At 36.7% G+C, this 14167-nt stretch overlaps 1 protein-coding gene across 1 annotated transcript in view; it reads left to right on the forward strand.

Moving 5' to 3' along the window:
- The window catches only part of CEP350 (centrosomal protein 350), a 132430-nt gene that overhangs the window by 13300 nt on the left and 104963 nt on the right, over positions 1-14167 (forward strand). Inside the window, 4 exon segments of the mRNA XM_059412706.1 lie at positions 3399-3512; positions 6775-6921; positions 8196-8854; positions 9612-9733. Coding sequence (XP_059268689.1) covers positions 3399-3512; positions 6775-6921; positions 8196-8854; positions 9612-9733 — 1042 coding nt within the window.

The raw sequence follows: 14167 nt of genomic DNA on the forward strand, positions 1-14167 counted from the left end.
CCGATATCTTTGAGATGGTCAGTAATTTGGCAGGCATCAGAAAAGATGATATGAACATGAGGGCAAAATGCAGAAAGAAAAACATTATAGGAAAGGAATACATTTACAGAATTGGAGATAGGAGGTACTTATGAAAGACTGGAAGAGGGAAATAGGAAGGTCATATAATAATGTTACTTGTTATTGAACACTTGTGTAATTGGGGGTGAGGTGCTGCATTCTTAGACTTTTGTATTTTTTTTGTAGTTGTGGAAATGGAAGCTCACAGAGTAATTTTCCCAAAGTTGTATAGGGGAGATGAAAATTGAAGCCAAGATTCAAAGCCAACTCTGTCTGACTCTAAAGCCAGAGATTTTTCTACTAAACCCCCATAGAGATTTTAATAGTAAGTTTTGTGGTATTAAGTGTCCAGTCCAGTTTTCCTACTGTTATTATTGGGACACTGTATTTAGAATTTTTTTCCTCAAGTGGAAAGGGAGTATAATATAATAGTTAAGAGGAAATATTTTAGAATCAGCTTACAACTTGAGTCAAATTCTAGCTCTGCCTCTTATTACCTGCGAGTATTACCAGTGTTACATAACCCCTCCTCTTTTGTTTTCTCATCTGTAAGGTAGGGAAAATAACAGTGTACGTTCTTAGGTCAGTATCTTTACAGACTACTAGAATGACGTACATCAAGGAATTCTTCAAGAGGTCTATTAAGACTGCCTTCTCGGGTGCTTGGGTGGCTCAGCCAGTTAAGTGTCCGACTCTTGATCTGGCTCAGGTCATGAGCTCCGAGTCGTGTGTTTGAGACCCACTTTGGGCTCCATGCTGGGTGTGGAACCAGCTTTTTTTAAAAAAAAAAAAAAAAAAAGACTACCTTCTCTCTCATGGTGATTGCACTCTCTCTGTTCTTTTGGCTAGGATTGACCCATCTACTTGTGTTTTAGATTCCATTTACTCTTGTGTATTTAAGGACATTGCTTTGTCCTTATTTCCTTTTACATCATCAAGTTTTCCTTCTCTACAAGGTCATGCCCATCAACACACTGTTTGATAACATGCTGTTATCTCAGCCATCATAAAAGAACCCCTGTTTTGGCCCTGCTCTCTTTAGTTATTGCATTTCTCTCCTGTTTACAGCACAACTTCCAAAATTTGCTTTATACTCATTGTTTCCAGGTTTTTCCTCCCTTTCACTCTTGAATCCTTTCTATTGGGTCTTTGTTACAGCTTCTCTGTGGACTGCTAATTTTAGGGTCATCAGTGACTTCTGCATTGCTAATCCAGTGTTCAATTCTCAGTTGCCTCTTGATCTTCCTGCAGCATTAGACATGATCAGTCATTTCTTTCTTGAAACTTTTTACTTGACATCTAGGATACCTTAAATGTTTGGTTTTCCTTCTGAGTCTGAGTGCTGCTTTTCAGCCCCCCAAATCAACTCCCTAATAGCTAATCATAGCCACGCCTTGGTCTCAGTATTTGGATTTGGAACTGTCCTCTTTTTTTTCTTTTCTTTTCTCTTCCTCACTCTGTCTTTCTTTTTCTTCTTTTTTCTCCTACTTCTCCTTCTACTACTGCTACTTATTTACATACACAGTAGGCAAGCTCATCTAGTCTCAGGGGCTTTAAATATTTTCTGTTGTCGATGATTTTTTTTTAAGATTTTATATATTTATTTGACATACAGGGATCACAAGTAGGCAGAGAGGCAGGCATAGAGAAAGGGAAGCAGTCTTCCTGCTGAGCAGAGAGCCCGATGTGGGACTGGATCCCAGGACCCTGGGATCATGACCTGAGCTGAAGGCAGAGGCTTAACCCACTGAACCACCCAGGTGCCCCTGTTGTCAATGATTATTAAATATATGTCTCTAGGCTAGAGTTCTCTGAACTCAGTTGTATCCAGCTGCTAACTCCCATCTCCCTTTGGTTGTATAATGGGTTTCTCAAACTTTATTTAAAATGGAGCTAACTAACTAAATGGGGTCATGATATACCCCTTAAACCTACTTCTCTGATAGTCCCTTCATCCTATCTTTCTATTTGTTTAGGCCCCAAATCTTTTTTTAAAGTTGAATTCAGTTAGTTAACATATAATGTATTAGTGTCAGGGGGATAGGACCGAAATCTTGAGTTCTCCTTAACTCCCATATTTTTCACACACCTTATATTTCACATTATTGAAATATATTTAAAAATATAATGACTTTCCCCACCTCTGTTACTACTCCCTAGGTCTAAGCCACCATGAGTCTCTTGCGTGATTATTGCAGTAGGCTTCTCACTGGTCTTCTGCTTTTCCTTGTCCTAATTCATCTGTTCTCATCATAGCTGCTAGAGGAACATTGTTACAGTTTAACTTAGATCATATGACTCTGTTGCCCCCAAACTTCCAAAAAACCTCTTAATCTCATTCTTAGGTAAAACCTGAAGTTCTTAGGATGACTTGTAAAGCCCAACACAATCTGGCCCTCAATTATGTCTTGGACTCTAGTTCTTTCTACTTTTCTCTTTGTTCATTTTACTCACACTGGCCAGCTTGCTGTTTCTCAGATATGCACCTGCTTTAGGGCTTTTACTCACACTTCCACTTGGCCCAGAATGCAGAACTCTATATGTATTTTAAGTTTACAGTTCTTCAAATATGTAATTGCGGTTGATTTTAAAGTTTATATGTATAGCTAGTCTCTTCCCCTAGGTTGGAATTTAAAAAATCAGTGACCAGTAATTTCTATGTGAAATACTTTGGCATTATTTGGGAATATTACATTGAGCATTTTATAAAGTTTTATTCTAGAAGTTCATGAATATCTTAGTTACATAGGATTTTTTTTTTAATTAAAGATTTTTATTTTTATTTATTTGACAGAGATCCCAGGTAGGCAGAGAGGCAGGCAGAGAGGAAGGGGGAAACAGGCTCCCTGCTGAGCAGAGAGCCCGACGCAGGGCTCAATCCCGGGACCCCGAGACCATGACCCGAGCCAAAGGCAGAGGCTTTAAACCACTGAGCCACCCAGGTGCCCCTACATAGGAGTTTTTAAGTGAAATAGAAATCTGTGAAAGTGCTCACCTGTGAGAGTATAAATGATATGACCCTGGCTTGGAAAGCATTACTTTTATAGCTTCTTCCAGGTCATGAAAGTAAGGTAAATTTCTCAAGGGTTTTCTGAAAATAAAACAAGACAAAACAAAAAATAAAGAATTAGAACCTAGTAGTAAGGGTAGTGGTAATCTTTAGACCCTTCCATTTAAGGAGTTGGCATTGGTAGCTTATGGGTTACAGAAATAGCCTCAGCGAAGGTTTTCTTCCTACCTGAATCATATACTTTATACTGATTTTTTCTACTGGGGAGAGGATGAGTGGGTGGGTAGAAATCATTAAAGTATTTACAGTAAGTATTTCTGCTTTTCAGATGATATCTCTATGAAAGAGAAACCTGCTGAAAAAAGTAAAGAGAAGAAAGTGGTTAAGCCAGTACGAAAAGTCCAAAAGGTACCACAGTTATCAAGTCCAGAAGGCAAAACAGGTTAGTTTTCTCAATATCATGTCCACCCTAAAATTACACAATACTGAAATGGCATCCTATATGGAAATAATTGCTTGTTAACCAAATGGCACATAGAAAAATTCAGTACATTTTATGTATCATTATTTCGTATATGTGTTTTATTGAGGTGTAACTGACCTAGAATAAGATGTACATAGTTAGAATGTTAGTTTGATAACTTTTCATGTCTGTATTTACCCATGAAACCTTATGTTCACCGTAATACTGAACACATCTCTTGCCCCCATTTTTGTATCATTATTTTTAATAGAAATTAACTAGATTAAAGATAATGATTTTTATTGAGTGAACTTTTATATATAAAGGGATTGCTTATAACTGTCACTAAGTCCCTTCACTTATTCTCATAAGATAATAAATGTTGCAGAAGAAAAGCATGGCAGCCCACACCAGTAGTGGTCAGGCCAGACTCTAAATAGATTAGGACAGGGAAAAAGAGAATTCTTTAGTTTTATAGTGATTAACACTCCAGGCCCAGTTCAGGTTGCCTGAATTTAGAGCCTAGTCCTGTCTTATCTAGCTTTGTTCCTTTGGTGAGTTAGTGAATTTTATTGTCCCTTGGTTCCCCACTCTGTAAAATTGGAAAGCAGTAGTACTTCTCTCACAGGGTTGTTGTGAAAACTAAAATAGTTAATACCTAAAGGAACTCAGTATTTGACACATAGTAAGCACTCAGATGTTAGGTATGATTCCATTAATAATAATTATTATTTCTGCTTATCCTGAAAAGGGTTATTTAGCTGTCTGATTCATGTTAGTGGGTAATTTGGGCTGAGAGAGTGGTAGAAGTTCAGAATTTGTCACTTTCATTTTGGAGACATTCAGAATCAGTGATTCTTACATTCATTCATCATGCAGATATTAGTGAGCACTTGCTGTATGTGAAGCATTGTGCTATACTAAGCTTGGGCCATAGAGTACTAAGCAGCATACACGTGGCCCCTGCCTTCTTGGAACTTACAGTCTTGTCAGGAAAACAGTAAATACATGTATAATGAAATGTGATAAATGTATCACAGTGACTTTACAAGGTCTTATGGGAACACAGAGCAGAAGTGATGGGACACTTGTTTTTCTGATCATAGGCTAATCTTTGGAATGTCAAATAACATGTTTTGTGACACTCATTGTTAACTTTAGATGTCAGAATGACATACAGATAAAAAATTAAAAAAAAAATTTTTTTAGAAAGATTCTATTTATTCATTTGAGAGAGAGAGGGAGAGAGCACGAGCTGGGAGGAGCGGCAAAGCAGGGAGAGAGAAAAGCAGACTCCTTGCTGAGCAGGGAGCCTAATGTGGGACTTGATCCCAAGACCCTGTGATCATGACCTGAACCAAAGGCAGATGCTTAAGGGACTGAGCCAATCAGGCGCCCCCCAAAATAAAATTTTATAAGAACATGAATTATTGGAATATAAACTAGTTTTTACATGAAAAAATATGACAAAGTGATATTTGTCATGTATTATTTGATATTCTTTCCAGGGGCATAGTTTGAAACGAAGTATTGAGACCACTGTAATTTATAAATAGTGATCTTGTATTATTTTTTCCAGTTTTGTGGAAGGCTAATTCCCATGTATGCACTGTGCAGTAACTGAGAGACTGAGAGTCATTAAATGTTCTAAAATTGTATTAATAGCTTATCTATACTGAAAGTCCTCTTTTTCTACCAATGACTGCATGAGACTATTCCAGAAAGCCAGGATTTAGAAATAATCACACAGCATATACAGAAGCCAGCATTTATAAATAACTACCCAGTATTTTCATGGTTGCTTGCTTTCGATTTGGAAAATTAAGCTGAAATCGAAGAGAAGCCTGTTCTCTCATTTTGCTTAAGAACATAAAGTTTCTTGTAAATAGATTCAGTAATAGACTTAAAGCCCTTTAAATATTTTAAATAGATCATTTAAGGTTAATAACAAGGTGCAAAACCAAAGTAAATAGCACACACAGATTTGTGATTCATGTTTGTTTATTTGGGATATTTTCCTTAGAACTGTACTTTCAACTTAAACTTTTAAATTGAAGCCTTTTTGTTTTTTTAAAAAAAGATTTTATTTATTTGAGAGGGTGAGAGGGAGAGCACACAAGCAGGGAGTGAGTGGTGGGGAGAGGGAGAGGAAGAAAACTCCCTGCTGAGCAGGGAGCCTGATGTGGGACTCAAGACCCTGGGATCATGACCTGAGCCAAAGGCAGATGCTTAACAGACTGAGCCACCCAGGTGCGCAAATTGAAGCCTTTTAAAAATAACTCTAAATAGGATGTCTTTTGTTATAAATACAATAAAACAGCATCATAGAAAGCTTGAAAAATAGAAAAAAAAAACAGAGAAAACCACAATCCTCACTTAAAGTACTAGTATTTTGTTATTTCCTTAAGTAGTTTTAAAATCATAATAGGTGATCATAATTGTTAATAGTCATAACATTTTATCTTTTTCTCTTAGCTCTTACCACAAGAACATTTTTCTAATTTCTTAGGGAAATTTTAATTTAAAGTAACCACACAGTATTCCACTTGTGTTGGAGTATGATGGTCTAATTTTAATTTTTTTACAATCTGGAAGTAATAAGTGAAAAGTTTCTCTCTTAGTCAACAGCTATATTTATTGGACCATAGTTTTATTTTTATGAACTTTTATAAAGAGGGCAATTTAAAATGATGATACTTGCTTTTTGAGTATCATTGTTTTATGTATAAAAAGGTAATATGTAGTTCTGGTATGTATCTATAAAATATAATGTAAAATTCCCTGTAATACTATGTTCTTCAAAGGTTGTCACAGTTAACTGTTACACATTTCTTTCGTATGCTTAGATTAAGTCATTTGTTCATTAAGCAAACATGCATTTTACTCTGTAAAATGGTACAGTTGGTAAACCAAACCCTTACTACAGTTAAGACATACTTTGGTTCTGTGCCCAAATTGTTGGATTCAGTGCTCTACTTGAGGTTTTGGGAGTTGTTAATATTTGGTATTTAACTTTAAAAGCATTTTACACTTATTTGAGATGTGTGGATAAATCAAGATTTAAACAAACTGATACTTGATTTTCAGGACATTGTGTTAAAAATTAGATTGTAAACCATTTAACTTTGGCTTAAGATAAGCATAAAATGAATTACAAAACCTGTATGGTTGACTAGATAAATTTGTTAGAGATAATTTTGAAGTTTTAAATTCAACCCACTATATATATGTCTTTTTTTAGGTAGCAGTCGTCTGATAAGTACATCCTCTTGGCGAGATGGACAAAAACTAGTAAAGAAGATCCTGGGGCCTGCACCCAGAGTGGAGCAAAAAGAGCGAAGAACAGCATCAAGTGACAGAAGCGGAAGAGAAAGAACTGCTAAATCTGGTGAGTAATTAAATTATTAAATTGTTTCAATAATTAAAATTGTTGAGAAGAGCAATTAAAAATTGCTTGTGTAAATTCTTAGAGGAGGTGAAAGTAGTCTTTTTTAAGAATGCTTTAAGAATTTGGTTTATAATTGTGGATGTAGCTTACAAAAGAAGAAATGTTCTTTTGGGCTCGTCTATCGATAATTTCCGTATATAGATGTTACGGTGACTTTTATTAAGAGTTCTGTTTGTTTTATTAATTACATTTAGCTGCCATGGGAATAGAAAAGCATCATTTAATTAGATTTTCTTAGACTTTTAGAGACCTTAAGGGAATTAAGTCCAATCTGTCTTATCCCTGTATACATCAACATAGGTATACATTCACAATATTGGGTTTTTCTGTTTGACAGATTAGGAAACAGGCCCCAAGAGAGAAGTGATCTTTCTCAAGAATATATACATTAAATGGGTGGCAAAATTTGATCTAGGGTCTACAACTCTTTGGTTTGACCCTCAAGTGCATTGCTTTTCTCTTTTTGAAGTATCTTAAATGTTCTTTGAAATAACTCGTTACATTTTTCATGAACACTAATTTTGGGAAATGAAATACAAATACCTACAGGCCAGCTTTCCTTTCCAGTAATAAAATTTGCTTCAATTAATTTGAGCTCCTAAGAATGGATTCAGTAAGAAATGCAATTACAACTATAATTAGGTATATATAGAAGTCAATATATGCTTTGCATTTACTCTTCTTCACTCTCCTCTATCTTGTAAATAAACTCATACCCATTCTCAGTTTAAAATTAAGTCTCATCAGCAGACATTTAGATTATAAAATGATTACTTTTCTATATATTTAATTTCCTTTCTGTTATTTATTGGAGAGTTGTGGCAGCATAACATTGTGGGTTTTTAAACACCTGTTTTAGGGGTTTAGGGATGGAGAGAGATAGTGACATTAAATATTTGCATGGGAGAGAAATAGTAACTCTCTATTAATAGTTAAATATTCACGACAGCAATAAGGGCTATCTTTGTTTCAGAAATAGTTAAAATCCCTTTTTAAAATGCCAAGTATGTATAGTCCTTTTTAAAGGTTGAAATTATTCTCTTCTAAAAAGCTGTTTTCTCTTTCCTTCTATAATATTCTTTAAATAATTTCATAGGATATGTAAATTTGAGTTTAAGATAAAGTGAAATTGTCTGATTTTTTTCTCTCACTATGATAAATCTTAGGATTGAATATAGGATTTTAATACATCGCTAACAGTTCATTCTTTGCAGGGGGTCATATTGGAAGAGCAGAGTCTGATCCCAGATTGGATGTTTCACATAGACATCTTCCACAAAACTCAGAACGTTCGAGAAGTAGAGCTCGGTCTGAAAATAATACAAAGAAGTTAGCTCCATCTCTTCCAGATAATAAACAGGAGGAAAATACTGCCTTAAATAAGGATTTTTTACCTCTTGAAATTCGTGGAATTCTTGATGACCTACAGCTGGATTCTACAGTTCAGGCTGCAAGACAAGAGGCAGGAGAGTTACAGAATCAGAAGTCCTCAGCCCCAGTACAAGCTCCTAGAAGTCACAGCCCCGTAAAAAGAAAACCCGACAAAATAACAGCTAATGAAGATCCCCCTGTTATTTCCAAAAAGCGCCACTATGACACAGATGAAGTACGACAGTACATTGTTAGACAGCAGGAGGAAAGGAAAAGGAAGCAAAATGAAGAGAAGAAGGCTCAAAAGGAGGCCACCGAGCAGAAGAACAAACGATTACAGGAGCTCTATCGGAAACAGAAAGAAGCCTTTACTAAAGTAAAAACCGTGCCTCCTTCCGAGCCATTAGTAACTAGGCGACTGCAGGATACTTACTCCAAACTGCTACTAGAAAAGACCTTGCTCGAAGAGCCGCCTCATCCGCACGTTACGCAGGAAACACAGGTAATAGTTGTGCCCGGAATGCGAAAGGAACTTGTTCATGATGAGGAAAAACTTATTTGTCATTTCGTTGCTGTCATTCGTAATATTCAGGCATATGCTCAAACTTGTAATAATGTTGACCTTTTCATGAAATTTATTGTATCTGGAGAGTAATCGGATAAACACGTTTGGAAACAAGTGCTCAGTTAGCATTTCCTAGAGTGACTGTTGCCACTCTCTGTTCCTCTCATCACTACTATTAAGTCCTTGCCTAGTTTTTATTGTATTACTGAGCAGAAGGTTAGATTATGTTAATAAAAGTCTCTTTTTGTGATCTGTGCTGAAATTAGAGAATATCCTACTGTATATGATAATTTTATGAGGATTGCTGTTGTTTTTAAGAATAATGTTGAATATGTACTGTGTACCACAGACTGTTTTAAAGGCATTATAAGCTAAAGGTTCAGTAAATCCTCATAATCCTGAGAAGGTAAATGCTACTAGTATTTCTAGGTGAAAACACTGAGGTTTAAAAAGAGCCTTATAAACTTGAAATTATGCAGTTAGTATTAGGTGCCTTTCTTGGATTTCAGGTGTAATTTTGCTATTAATTGTAGTAGCTGCTTAAGACTGACTAAATTTGAACCAATTTTAAGAGAAAAAGCCCCTACATTTCGTGATCTTTGTAAAGTTGAAGTGACTTAGTGTTTGTGTTACGTAGTCCCTTAGTATGGCTTTGTGATAGGAGTCACGTAAATTTGATGTCCTTTTCTCCTAGACCAGACCAGGGTATCAGCCTTCTGGAGAATCTGACAAAGAAAACAAAGTACAGGAACGTCCCCTAAGTGCATCTTCCAGTAGTGACATGTCTCTGTCAGAACCTCTACAACCTCTTGCAAGGTAAAAAGGAGAGAATGAAAGATGATTAAGGTTCTTTTTGTTCCATGACATTTAGTATAGTGGTGGATGCGCAGTGAATGTCGTTGACCGGCCTTTTACGTGAGCAAGAACGTAAAGAACGCTTCTTTATTCAGAAACCGGTCAGTGTCTTCTGCTGGCGCGGAAGCGTGGCCTACAGCTAGATGCATGCGTACCACTTCTACCTGTCCTTTTCTCTCCAATGTCAACGTCAGCCCTCCCAGGGGAGTTGAAAGCCCTCTTGCTTTCTCTGGACTAAACTCACAGTAAAACTGTGTTAGATGAATAAATCACAGTGAAATTAGTATTCTCAAGTATTTGTTGTGAATAATTTTCAAAAGGCATTGTTGGAGCTGTTACTAATCAAAATTTCTTCATGTGACTCTTCCCAGATTATCATTGTACCTTTCGAAAGCTGTATTTGGATATGTGTGTGAACATATGAACAGAGGCTAGGAACAAGGGCTAGATTGCTGATCAAGGACTATTTTATCTTAAGTTTTCTTTATCTTTTCTTTTCTTTTTTTTTTCTTAAGATTTTATTTATTTATTTGACAGACAGAGATCACAAGTAGGCAGAGAGGCAGACAGAGAGAGAGGAGGAAGCAGGCTCCCTGCAGAGCAGAGAGCCCGATGTGGGGCTCCATCCCAGGACCCTGGGATCATGACCCGAGCTGAAAGCAGAGGCTTTAACCCACTGACCCATCCAGGCGCCCCTACCTTAAGTTTTCTTAAGAAAATATTTTTCTTGCTGTAATACATTGTTTGCAGGGAAGTAAAAGTAAACAGTGTGTGGAATTTGAGGTGATTATGAGATGATACAGTTTTAAATACTTTAACCATTTTGGGAAGAGAAAGCTTTTTAAAACTCTTTTTGAGAACACACAAATAAAAATCAAATCACTTTCAAATTAGGGGTTAATACACATAGTACACCACCCCTAAAGCATAAGCATACTAATAAAAATAGCCAACATTTATTGAGTACTTGTTAGTTTCCAGGCACTTATCTAAGTACTTTGTGTATGTTCTCTTACTTAATTTTGGTAATTCCTTGAGCTAGGTACTCTTGTTATTCCCATTTTATAGAAGAGGCAATTGAGGTCAAGAGTTTAACTTTCTCAAAGGTCAAAACATTAGTGGTGGAGGATTTGAACTTAAGCAGTCTAATTCTAGAAATCTGTGCTTTTAACCAGTCTACACACTGCCTTCTACTAAGTTTCATATGATTTATTTAAGGTTGTAAATACCTTTCAAATTTCAAGCATAAATATACTTAAAATTTTTTTTTTTTACGGGCACCTGGGTGGCTCAGTCATTAGGCGTCTGCCTTCTGCTCAGGTCATGATCCCAGGGTCCTGGGTTCGAGCCCTGCATTGGGCTCTCTACTCAGCGGGACGCCTGCTTCTCTCTCCCCCACTCCCCCTGCTTGTGTTCCCTCTCTTGCTGTGTCTCTCTGTCTGTCAAATAAGTAAAATTCTTAAAAAAATTATTTTTCTTTTAATTTGAATACCTTTAGGTATTTGAATACCTTTTGGTAGGTGTACTCTCTAGTTAATTTCAGTCCCGTTATTATTGTCAGACATACTTTGGTGGCTTCCTGTCTTCTGTTTTACCCTTTTCTGAATTTTCTTCTAATTCTAAATAAGTTATCCAGTCTTAAAAACAAACCAAATGCAAAACAGATCTATTAACTTGCACATGTTCCTTTCCTTTTCTTTTTACTAACAAATTAATTTATGATATATAATCTATTGCCTCGGCATTCCCCTCCACTCATTTCTTAGGTTCCCCATTTCTGTTAGTAGTTCCAACATATCTCAGTTACTTTATGCTTGCCCTTCATAACCCGTGTTCTTCATTAGCTACCTGAGAAGCTCTAAATTACATATCTGACCTTGAAGAACCTGAAGATCTAGCTCAAAAACCACTTTCCTGGGCACCTGGGTGGTTCAGTGGGTTGGGCCGCTGCCTTCGGCTCAGGTCATGATCTCAGGTCCTGGGATCGGTCCCACATCGGGCTCTCTGCTCAGCGGGGAGCCTGCTTCCTCCTCTCTCTCTCTGCTTGCCTCTCTTGTGATCTCTCTCTGTCAAACAAACAAACAAAAATTTTAAAAACCACTTTCCTTGGCTAGCAGAGTTTATTATTTTCTATACACACTCTATTGAATTTTATATATCTTTATATAGTACTTAAGGCATTGATTTTAACTATTAGTCTCTTATGCCCGCTAGATTTTGAGAAACAAAAGATTAAGGATTAAGTCTTAACTGGATTTACTGGATTTTTGTCTTCCCTGTTCCTCTAGTATCAACATAGTGCCTGGCATTGGCATTCTAAGTACTTGAATTTAAAGGTCTTGAATTTTTACTCAGCAATATCATTTATATTTACAGCTTCCTTTATATTCCCTTTACTGCAGCTTAGTTTGAGCCCTAATAACCTCACACTTTATATTTTGTGGCATGGAGTCCATGCTGTAGTCTTCCTTCATTCTGTTTTCTTAGCAACACTTCAAAACAAAAGACTGTATAGCATGACTTCCAACCAAACCTTGCTTGACGTGCTTTCCAATTCTCTTATCACTCTGGTTACCCTCCTCTAGGTGATTCTTCTGAATTTAGTTGGTAAGACTTCACATTATCCATACTAGTTTGGTCAAGGTTGCTGCCTGTCCAAGTCGCTTTGAATCATAATTTGATAAATTTTTAGGTTAGCTATGCCTCCTAGCTTTCTGTCATCTGCAAATTTGATAAGCATATCTTTATGTCATCACCCAAAAATAATGGACAAGACCAAGGACAGAATCTCATGTTTTTTGTTTTTTTTTTTTTCTTTAAAGATTATTTATTTATTTGTTTGACAGACAGAGATCACAAATAGGCAGAGAGACTGGCAGAGAGAGAGTGGAGGGAAGGCAGGCTCCCTCCTGAACAGAGAGCCTGATGTGGAGCTCGATCCCAGGACCCCGAGATCTTGACCTGAGCCAAAGGCAGAGGCTTTAACCCACTGAGCCACCCAGGCGCCCCTCATGTTGTTTTTTAATAAGCATCTACTTAATAGTTAATATTGACCTTTCATGTTTTTATAATATCCCTTAATATATAGGGTGTCCATGGTCTAGAAACATGTTATTTAAATAATGCCATCTAGGACGTCTTTATTCTGTTTTTAGACTTTATGAACACCCTACTCTGTATTGTATATTTAAAATTGGTATTCATAATTTTGCATTGATGCTCATTGATATTTGTTATTTTATTTTTTTAAAGATTTATTTATTTATTTATTTATTTATTTAACAGAGATCACAAGTAGGCAGAGGGGCAGGCAGAGAGAGGGAGAAGCAGTCTCCCCCGCTGAGCAGAGGGCCGATGTGGGGCTCGATCCCAGGACCCTGACACCATGACCTGAGCCGAAGGCAGAGGCTTAACCTACTGAGCAACCCAGGCACTCCTGTTAATTTTTTTAAATTGAGATTGGAATAATGAATATGATGCCTATGTTAGTATTTAGCAATCTTAGCAATCTGAAACATTTCTCTTTTATAGAGCATTATTTTAATTTTTTTAATTTTAATTTTTCAAAAAGATTTCTGAGAGGAAGTGAGCACAAGCAAGAGAGCACAAGTGGGAGCAGAGGGGCACAGAGAAAGGGAGAAGCAGGCTCACTGCTGAGTAGGAAGTTGGATATCAGTCTTGAACCCAGGACCCTGGGATCATGACGTGAGCCAAAGGCAGACAGTTAACTTGATTGAGCCACCAGGCACCCTTGTATAACATTATTTTTAAAAGAAATGGGTAAAGCCAGTGTTGTAAAGAATTTTGTTCACAGAGTTTTAAAGGTTATAAAGCCTTCTCTTTATTTTTTAATTTTTATTATTATTATTTTTTAAGATTTTATTTATTTGCCAGAGATAGAGAGAGAGAGTACACACAAACAGGCAGAGAGGCAGGCAGAGGCAGCGAGAGAAGCAGGCTCCCTGCCAAGCAAGGAGCCTGATGTGGGACTCGATCCCAGGACCCTGGGATCATGACCTGAGCTGAAGGCAGCGGCTTAACCAACTGAGCCACCCAGGCGTCCCTAAAGCCTTCTTTTTAATTAATAGTTTAAAAATATGTGTTAGTTGAAGAAAGCAGTTTGCATGATAGCATTCCATTTTTATGAAAATAGCAATGCCAAAACACATCACACACATAGAAAAATCTTTGGAAAGTTATAATTCTAAAGAAATATTAGTAGTGCCGCTTCCTCGTTGTTTAGCTATGAGTGCTCTCTATCTTTTTAATCCTCTTTACCTGTCCTTTTTTATTCCGGTGGTGAATGTGCATTACTCTTATAAGGAAAAAAAAGTTAAAAAAAGCTGGTGGCTTAATGATGAGTTACTGTGTTAACTAACATACTATGAGTTTCAT

This window comes from Mustela nigripes, chromosome 10, assembly GCF_022355385.1.
Source record: "Mustela nigripes isolate SB6536 chromosome 10, MUSNIG.SB6536, whole genome shotgun sequence".
NCBI classification, from domain to species: Eukaryota; Metazoa; Chordata; class Mammalia; order Carnivora; family Mustelidae; genus Mustela; species Mustela nigripes.